This window comes from Borostomias antarcticus, assembly GCF_949987555.1.
Source record: "Borostomias antarcticus genome assembly, chromosome: 5".
NCBI classification, from domain to species: domain Eukaryota; kingdom Metazoa; phylum Chordata; class Actinopteri; order Stomiiformes; family Stomiidae; genus Borostomias; species Borostomias antarcticus.
In genome coordinates, this window is record NC_140238.1 from 4,613,933 (window position 1) to 4,623,932 (window position 10,000).

At 48.5% G+C, this 10,000-nt stretch overlaps 1 protein-coding gene across 1 annotated transcript; it reads left to right on the plus strand.

Moving 5' to 3' along the window:
* The first annotated feature begins 226 nt into the window (after positions 1-226).
* fam167b (family with sequence similarity 167 member B) lies at positions 227-2,617 on the plus strand. Its single transcript, XM_084437751.1, has 2 exons — positions 227-584; positions 1,100-2,617. The coding sequence occupies exons 1-2, from the start codon at positions 276-278 to the stop codon at positions 1,361-1,363; spliced, it is 573 nt and encodes a 190-aa protein (XP_084293877.1). The 5' UTR covers positions 227-275; the 3' UTR covers positions 1,364-2,617.
* The last annotated feature ends 7,383 nt before the right edge of the window (positions 2,618-10,000 follow it).

Here is a 10,000-nt window from a genome sequence, read left to right on the forward strand (position 1 = left end):
CTTGAGGGAGGCTGTTAGCCCACATGGATACACCTCCTCTCTCAATAAGGGAGATTATGGGCGGTCACTATTATTCTTATCACACTAAATAAAGTGGGCTAAGGATCCAATCGACTCCAATCGATAACTGACCATCCCTCTGAACGCACACTCAGAAAGCCTCAGGAGATCTGTGAACATCTAATTCAATCTTCGTTGCCTGCAGCCTCTTTCTACTTTTTTGCTGCGGGTAAACCTGTTTTCAACTTCACATCACATCCTATTTAGCACTTGCGATGGATTTCAAAGAGCTGGGAGGAGAGGACAACTCCGAGGGAGGCACAGAGGATTTAGATAGTGTGAAAGCACTCACCGAAAAACTGAAATTACAAACACGCAGACCGTCATACTCTGAGTGGCAGGAGCGGTTACAGAGCCGACCATGGAAGGAGAGCGCGGACGATCCGGGTGAAGCACAGGACTCCGAAGGGAAAGTGGTCAATGTCCCTGAGGTTCTGCGGGATGAGAACTCTGAATACGTAGTGCGCAACATATGTGGCTTTGATACAATTGACGATGCCTTGGACTTTCTTAGGAAAGAACTGGTGAGTACGGACATGTTTTATCATTGTTTAATGAATGGTACATGCTGAAGACCTCACACTCTTACAGGTTACTAGGACAGAGAAAAAAATACATTCCAGTAGGCTGATATCTGATATCTCATAGGTGTCATTTTCTTCTCCGATTTCTCCTTAATCAAGGGAATATTGTCTCATTTAATTGCATGCCTTTGCCAGTGCCGTACACTGGTGACGCATGCAGGTGTGCAACTTTGGCATCACATAATTATAGCCCTGCTTTGCTTGAATATCTGTCTGGCAATGGCATGACTTGGTGCTATCTTTTCATCTCAAACAAGTATTCAGAGACGATAACGTTTCGTTGACAATTTTGCCAATTACAGAGCCTACAAACTCCAAAAGCGATGTCGATAATTTTCACTTCACCATTAGATATAAATTACACTTGGCTCTAATAAATCTTCCTAGAAGATATGAGGATACTTTATTTGATAGACTACTAATCCCTCTCTCCTCCCCCCTGTCGGTCTTCCCAGCGGGAGATGCAGCTGCATGACAACCGACTGGCCCGTCAGCTGATCCGCCTGCGCTCGGAGATCCACCGCCTGAAGGTGGAGCAGGTGTGTCACCGCCACAAAGAGATGCTGGACGACGCCACCTACGAGCTGGAGGAGTGCGGCGAGGAGTCCGACCTGCTCTGTGACATCCCCATGAAGGCCACCTTCGCCCTGTCCACCCCGCTCAAACACTTGGGCCTCACCAAGATGAACATCAACTCCCGGCGCTTCTCCCTGTGTTAAAACCGAACTCCTGGCCCTCTATGGAGGCGCGGGACCCCTCTATGTCTGTCTGTCTGCGCAGGCGAAGGTGGGGCTTTAACCTCCACTGCACATGTTCTGTTTTGACACGCCAGAGGAATGGCTGGTAATTATCGCGGTGGGAGGAAAACGGTGACGACTGCTTAGATCTTCGCCTAGGTGTGGCGTGAGAGAGACGTGGGTTAACATGCCGTTGGAAGAGCGGCACCTTACCTCAGGGCCTCTGCCGGCGCCGCACTATGAAGTCTGGATCACGGCCGACAGAGACGGATGACAACAGTAGCGGAGGGGTATGAGGGGGATGGTTGGATAGATTACTGGGCTCAGGCTAGCCTACAGCGCTCAGGGCGTTGTGACTCGTCGACGGGCTGGGATGGTAGGATCAATAGAAGGGTTGCTGTGGTGATGGAGTCGTGCGGCTCGGCCGCGCAGTCCCAGCTGTCTCTTCTCAGACGACGAGTAGCGCTTAAAAGTCCAGCGACGTCATGTCCGCTTTGGGAGTTCCACACAAAAGTGCGAGTCAATATATCTTCACAGTCAGTGTATCTTCTCATTCAGATAGACACAAAAACACTATAGTCAGAAAGCCGGGGGCAAAGGGCAACGCTCCTTAAAAAAACCCAGCTCCGAACCCCATTGAGAGCCCAGGGGGGGAATTGGACTGAGTCCCACATACACCAGTCCCACAGGAAACAGAGGGTCAGGCTCCAGCATTCTCACACCTCTTCTCCACAGACCAAAAATAACATGGATCTCGACAGAGTCAGGACTGCAGTGATAGGACCTAATAAGAGCCTGTGACTTATGTAAGCCTGCCGTGCTTAGTTTAGTTTCCATTACGTTGTCCAGATGTTAGACCACAGTCCCGACTGTACTGAGCACTCTGAAGTACAGAGTTCTGTTTTATATACTACACTGTTTTCTTAGAGGTAGATAATCAGCTTGTGCTTCTTATTGTACTTTTGGGTATTGTTTATGATATTTTTCTCAGGAAGAGAAGATGGAAGTAGCATACATTAAAGGGTAAGTTAGAGGATGTGTAGTGCTAGATGTGTGCCACATAATGATTTAAACCAGTCGCAATGAATGCAAATAAAGATGTACCGTCTGCAATTGTAGAACGAATGTTCTTCGTCCTGTTGTTGTGTTTTTACCTTACTAATCTCTAACGTGAGAGCTGTGTCTGGTGAGGGAAGTATAAACCATCTGGAACACACTGGTGTTTTAAGCAGATATATTTGGGCAGTTGTATAATCTAATTTTAAGTGGGAAACGCATAAAACTGTAACATAAAAAATAAAAAATAAAAACACATGTTTGTGTTAAAGAATTGACTTATGGCTGGCCGGCCGCTAGTCTGTCTCTGTGTCTGTCTGCTTGTCAATCATCCATCTTACCCATAGGCCGAATCACCTTAGGCTCTAAATGCCTGCAGTTCTAACTCACTTACTCTTCCGACTGCCTTCATCACCTGTCTGAATGCATGATCAAACACATACAATATCAGTAATGCCCTAAAGGTCCACAAAATAGCACAGCTAGTGTTGACAGGCAACATAATTAGCCGAACATGCAACCAAATACAATATGACATACTATTTTTATGATTATCACAGGTAACAGGAGCACAGTAGAAGTGAGTGACTTGACATACTTGTAGACTGTGATGGAGAGATTGTGAGAGGAACTGATACTGTAATTATTGATGTGATACTCCTAGCAGTGATGCTGTATGCAGGATGGGCCATATGTATACCTCTGACCTATGGCGTCACCGGTATTCACTTGCAACTGCCCTGCAGTCAGACAGTTTTCACTGTCCCAGTGGTACTGTATGTACTGTATAGACTACTGTCTTCCAGGTATTTACTGATTGGTATGAAAGTAAATAGTAGTACATTTTAAAAAATAAAAAAAATAAAAATATATATATATATTTAAATATTTTTACTATATACATATTTCTTTAAAATGTCTTTAAAAACTTTGAGACAGATGTATTTTTATATATAGCTATTATATAGCAGTATATTTTCTCTTGGGAGCATCAGTGTTCTGTTTGGTTTGTCTCTGCAATGAGAGTCTAGGAAGAAGGCAAGTTCTCATAGACCAGCTTGTAAATCATTACCCATGTTCACTGACTTTATTGCCCCCAGGGAGAATTTGTTTTTTTTCGAGGCGCCCTTCACATACACTAGACAAGAGACAGATAGCTTCTTGAATGCAAACGATATACTGTACAAGCAAATGTGGGTTTCATATTGCAGGCCTCAGGCCAGTTGGTCTATCTGATACAATGATAGATAAATCACTCCCACCAGGAAGAATCATTCGTGCCATTCCAAAAACAGGAAGTAGACACAAGATATGATAAAGATAGAACTTATAAGAGCCTAGCCCTCTCCATGATATACTGGAACACACAGAGAGAAAAAATCCTCTGACTGTCAGCTGCAATGGTGACCTTAGTAAAGTAAAGTAGATACTATAGGTCATATTACCCTATACTTGAAAAAAGGTTAGCTTGCATTACAGAATGAGCTCATCCTCTCGTTGGCGTCGAGCGCCCACCTGCGCCATGAGGAGTGAAGGTGGTGGAAAATGTGTTGCGGGCATGTGTGGTTTCTCAGTGAGACTGCGTAAGAGATGAGATCCCTAAACCCACATTTTGGAATAAGTGACAAGTGATGCAGATGATGCGGGTGGTATACCCCCTGGGGGAACACACTGTACCCACTCACTATGACATGGGGTGGTGTGGGGGAGAGCAGCTGTCGATGTCCTCTCAATCTCAATGCCTGTGACGTACAAACGCAGTCTTTCTTTCGAAGGAATGTGTGGAAGACTAGTATTTGTCCTGTGACCTTTGAACCTGGAGAACTGGAGATATACTGGCAATAAGTCACTGGTAATAAGCTGCACACGCTTCTCGATCCAGATTTCTGTGCAAAGCCCTGGAAATACATTTGCAAGGAAATTCAGTGAAAACTCTTGGTGCTTGCTGCTATTTCATTATATGTGGCTCCAGCTCAATAACCTCCACCTACAGTAGCTAAAAAAAACAAATTAAATAAACTGAATCAATTCTATACCTTACTGATCTAGTTAACTATTAGAAGTTCTAAGATGTCATTACAAGCACAAATCTGACTCATTCATTATGAAAGCATAAAACACAGGGGAGGTATCATTTACAGACATGTTTTGAAGTAAAGCTTTCCATTATTGAGACCTGGAGACAAATGCAATTTTATAGACACATTCTCTCTTCGTGGAAAAAAAGAGTTAGTTGAGTGAGTATGTGTGAAAATCTCTCCTGCGGCAGTCACACATGGGCGTATTTTGGTGCACTTCCTGTTCATGTTCGGGTTGACTTCCTGTAAGTACATGCTCTCGTACCTGCAGTCTGCTACCGCAACAAAGCATTGTGGTCCACAGCACTGAGAGTTCTCTGTGTCTGAGACACAAGAGGCACAAGACCAGAGAGAGAATGTGGAAGAATTGACTTAATGTCTTAAAACAGTATTGAACTAGAAATGGTGCTCGGAGAGCACACACCTCCGCCCAAGAATGTATTTTGTGGTTCTGTGCGCGCGTACGTGCGTGCGAGTAGGACATGTTTGGTATTGCTTCATTCGTTAGTTCGAGAGCTTTATGCCAGTCCTAACCCCACGTCGAGATATGACCATTTTAATCCCCACCATTGACAATGAATGGGGGGAATTTTTCATTCATTGTCAATGGGGGGAATACATAATTCAATCTTCAATGTTTTAACTTTTAGAGCAAAACATACTCTAACATCAGACCTCAAGATTCAAGATTCCTTTTATTCGTCACATGTAATGTACGGTGTACAGTCACAGTGAAATGTTGCTCCCAGTTCCATGATTATGCTACAGATAAACTCTAATATTCAATTTCCAAATTACAAATTTACAAGTTACAAATGTACAATTTACAAATTTACAATTTACAAATTTACAATTTACAAAAATTACACAATTTTACTAATTTACACAAATGACACAATAAGTACCTTATACTAGTGCCATCTAGACTCATCATCAAGCTCTGACTCCTGGGCATCAGTTCCTCCCTGTGCAACTGGATCCTGGACTTCCTGACTTACGGACCGGCAATTCCACCTCCTCCACACCGACACTCAGCACCGGCGCCCCCCAGGGCTGCGTGCTCAGCCCCCTGCTGTACTCCCTGAACACCCACGACTGCTCGGCCACCCACAGCTCCAACACCGTCATCAAGTCTGCTGACGACACCACCATCATCGGATGCATCGCAGATGGTGATGAGTGGGCCTACAGAGCAGAGGTGAGAACACTGACATCATGGTGTCAGGACAACCACATCCTGCTCAACGTCACCAAGACCAAGAAGCTGATGATGAGCTGCAGGGATGGGGGACACACCCCCATCCACACTGAGGGAACAGCAGTGGAGAGGGTCAGCTGCTTCAGATTCCTGGAGATCAACATCAGCGAGGATCTGAGCTGGTCACACCACACGGGCGTGGTCGTGAAGGCGGCGAGACAGCGGCTCTTCTTCCTCTGACGGCTGAGGAGGGTCGGCATGGACTCCAGATACTCACCAACTTCTAGAGGTGTACCATCGAGAGCATCCTGACTGGTGGTATCTCAGCCTGGTACGGCAGCTGCACCGCCCTCTGCAGAGGGTGGTCAGATCAGCACAGCGCATCACCGGGACTGAGCTGCCAGCCATCCAGGACGTCTACAGCCAGCGCAGCAGGAGGAAGGCCCAGCGGATCCTCTCTGACCCCAGCCCTCCCAGTCTCCCTCCCCAGCCCTCCCAGTCTCCCATCCCAGCCCTCCCAGTCTCCCACCCCAGCCCTCCCAGTCTCCCACCCCAGCCCTCCCAGTCTCCCACCCCAGCCCTCCCAGTCTCCCTCCCCAGCCCTCCCAGTCTCCCATCCCAGCCCTCCCAGTCTCCCATCCCAGCCCTCCCAGTCTCCCATCCCAGCCATCCCAGTCTCCCACCCCATCCATCCCAGTCTCCCACCCCAGCCCTCCCAGTCTCCCTCCCCAGCCCTCCCAGTCTCCCATCCCAGCCCTCCCAGTCTCCCATCCCAGCCCTCCCAGTCTCCCACCCCAGCCCTCCCAGTCTCCCACCCCAGCCATCCCAGTCTCCCACCCCAGCCCTCCCAGTCTCCCACCCCAGTCCTCCCAGTCTCCCACCCCAGCCCTCCCAGTCTCCCACCCCAGCCCTCCCAGTCTCCCACCCCAGCGTCTCCCACCCCAGCCCTCCCAGTCTCCCACCCCAGCCCTCCCAGTCTCCCACCCCAGCATCTCCCACCCCAGCCCTCCCAGTCTCCCATCCCAGCCCTCCCAGTCTCCCACCCCAGCGTCTCCCACCCCAGCCCTCCCAGTCTCCCAGCCCAGCCCTCCCAGTCTCCCACCCCAGCCCTCCCAGTCTCCCACCCCAGCCATCCCAGTCTCCCACCCCAGCCCTCCCAGTCTCCCACCCCAGCCATCCCAGTCTCCCACCCCAGCCCTCCCAGTCTCCCACCCCAGCCCTCCCAGTCTCCCTCCCCAGCCCTCCCAGTCTCCCTCCCCAGCCCTCCCAGTCTCCCACCCCAGCCCTCCCAGTCTCCCACCCCAGCCCTCCCAGTCTCCCACCCCAGCCCTCCCAGTCTCCCACCCCAGCCATCCCAGTCTCCCTCCCCAGCCCTCCCAGTCTCCCTCCCCAGCCCTCCCAGTCTCCCACCCCAGCCATCCCAGTCTCCCACCCCAGCCATCCCAGTCTCCCTCCCCAGCGTCTCCCACCCCAGCCATCCCAGTCTCCCACCCCAGCCCTCCCAGTCTCCCACCCCAGCCCTCCCAGTCTCCCATCCCAGCCCTCCCAGTCTCCCACCCCAGCGTCTCCCACCCCAGCCATCCCAGTCTCCCACCCCAGCCCTCCCAGTCTCCCACCCCAGCCCTCCCAGTCTCCCACCCCAGCGTCTCCCACCCCAGCCCTCCCAGTCTCCCAGCCCAGCCATCCCAGTCTCCCACCCCAGCCCTCCCAGTCTCCCACCCCAGCCATCCCAGTCTCCCATCCCAGCCCTCCCAGTCTCCCACCCCAGCCCTCCCAGTCTCCCACCCCAGCCCTCCCAGTCTCCCATCCCAGCCATCCCAGTCTCCCACCCCAGCCCTCCCAGTCTCCCACCCCAGCCCTCCCAGTCTCCCACCCCAGCCCTCCCAGTCTCCCACCCCAGCGTCTCCCACCCCAGCCCTCCCAGTCTCCCACCCCAGCCATCCCAGTCTCCCACCCCAGCCCTCCCAGTCTCCCACCCCAGCCCTCCCAGTCACAAACTGCTCACACTCCTACCGTCTGGCAAGCGGTACTGGGGCATCCGATCCCAAACCAGCAGGTTCAGGGACAGCTTTTACCTGCAAGCCACCAGACTCTTAAACCACTGACTTAAAGACTTACACGCCCAGCGTGCATGCACATGCGGGTGCACACACGCACAGCACCTTAAATGGTCACTTCTGCCACTTTACTAATTTATCTACATTGATGTTGCACTGCATACCTGTTTTTTTACTGTATTTTATTATATTTTATTATATTCTATGCCCTTTTGCCTTATTTTATCACGCAAAGTTAAGTCGACTCTGAGCCAAAGATTTTCATTACTGATAATGATGTTGCATTGTTATTGAGTATGACAATAAACTTGAACTTGATAAGTATAAAATTAAGCTGGGATGGGATATATAAAGGTCTGGATGGATTATGTACATGCTATGTATGGGAATAAATAAATAAATAAATAAATAAATAAATAAATAAATAAATAAATAAATAAAATCCTGGAGTTTTGAGAGAGTCATTCAGGTGCCGGATGGCTTGTGGGAATAATCTCTCTCTCTCTCACCTCTCCGTGCTCGCCATGTGAGTGTGGTATCTCTTCCCTGACTGTAGCAGGGAGAACAGTCCATTTCCTGGGTGGCTGGGGTCTTTCAGGATTCTGTTGGCTTTGGTTTTGCATCTTCTGGTGTAGGTGTCCTCGAGGTGGGAAAGAGCCCATTATCACATGTATTGTAAAAATGGCCTTTAAGTAGACCTGCGTGAATTTTGGTTTAAGTGGCAGAAATTCATGGAAGGTCATCAAAAGGTGTGATTCAGATTCAGATTTTGTGATGGGGTGTGTATATCTACTTGTGACTCTGTGTGTGTGTGTGTGTGTGTGTGTGTGTGTGTGTGTGTGTGTGTGTGTGTGTGTGTGTGTGTGTGTGTGTGTGTGTGTGTGTCTGTGTGTGTGTGTGTGCATCCTGTATTTAAAAAAATACATGTATACCTTTCTTTCTCTAGCTCTGATTGCTGGTGTCACTTGTTCTTATAAAAGTCGCTTTGGATAAAAGCACTTGCTAAATGACTTAAATGTGTGCGTGCGTGCGTGCGTGCGTGCGTGCGTGCGTGTGTGTGTGTGTGTGTGTGTGTGTGAGTGATTCATGATTCATGATTCATGATTCATGATTCATGGTTCATGATTCATGAACACATATTGTAGGTCAATGCTGATGACACAGGATTCATGATTCAACTGTGAGATGCACAGAGGATCTCAAACAAAATGGCGTCCCCTTGGCAGTTTAGAGATTCCTGTTTGGTGGGATCCTACCCTGTTTGGACGAGTGGAACATTCACATGGAGGTGCACGCTGCCAGCAAGGTGCTGTCCTGACCCATATAGAGCAGAGCCCAACGTTTCCTATGCTAACACACAGCTGCATGATTAACACCTGTTAAACACACTGCAGAACAACCCTCAAGCCCTCAACGACAGGAAGCCCTTTGGGTTGATATCTCCCCAGAGAGGTGTGTGTGTGTGTGTGTGTGTGTGTGTGTGTGTGTGTGTGTGTGTGTGTGTGTGTGTGTGTGTGTGTGTGTGAGAGAGAGAGAGAGAGACAGTCTGTCTGTCTGTCTGTGTGTGTGTGTGTGTGTGTGTGTGTGTGTGTGTGTGTGTGTGTGTGTGTGTGTGTGTGTGTGTGCATGTATGTGTGTGTTGTTTGTGCAGGCACACATCAGCACCTCAAGATTTGAAGTGACAGAAGGAAGTGCTAGATGAGATCTTCTCAGCATTCTCAGCTTGATAACCTCACCTAATGCGACACTGTTTCACACATTTTTTAGAAATAGATTGAATATATTATATTTTTAGCAATGAATGAGTCAACTCTGGCTACCGACCACTGAATGCATTGGATCCTGTTTTTGAGCACATTGAGGTAAAATCCTTTATGTCGAGGTAAGTCCTTTATGTCTCATAGTGGTTCAAAGTTAGTATGGCGCGGTAGCTGGGAGTAGCTATGCAGTGCTAACATTGGGAATATTTGGTCTGTTAATAGTGATATTACAAATTATGAATTTGAACAGATCAATTTAATTGTTTTTATATGGTGTGGGTTTTGCTATGTTACAGGTTGATTACACAATAATGTATGTGGTTATAAGTAAGCAATCACAAATGCAACACGGATGTTTAAAACAACACATTATGTTGTTGAACATGTCACGCAAAATCGCTGGATGCTAAATCTTATCATTGTTTTGGGTACACTGAAAGACATAGAAAGACATGACGTTTGGTCACTGT

Coding starts and splice junctions, on each gene's coding strand:
- fam167b (XM_084437751.1), top strand. CDS start 276: ATGGATTTCAAAGAGCTGGGAGGAGAGGACAACTCCGAGGGAGGCACA. Junction 585..1,099: donor ACTTTCTTAGGAAAGAACTG/GTGAGTACGGAC, acceptor CGGTCTTCCCAG/CGGGAGATGCAGCTGCATGA.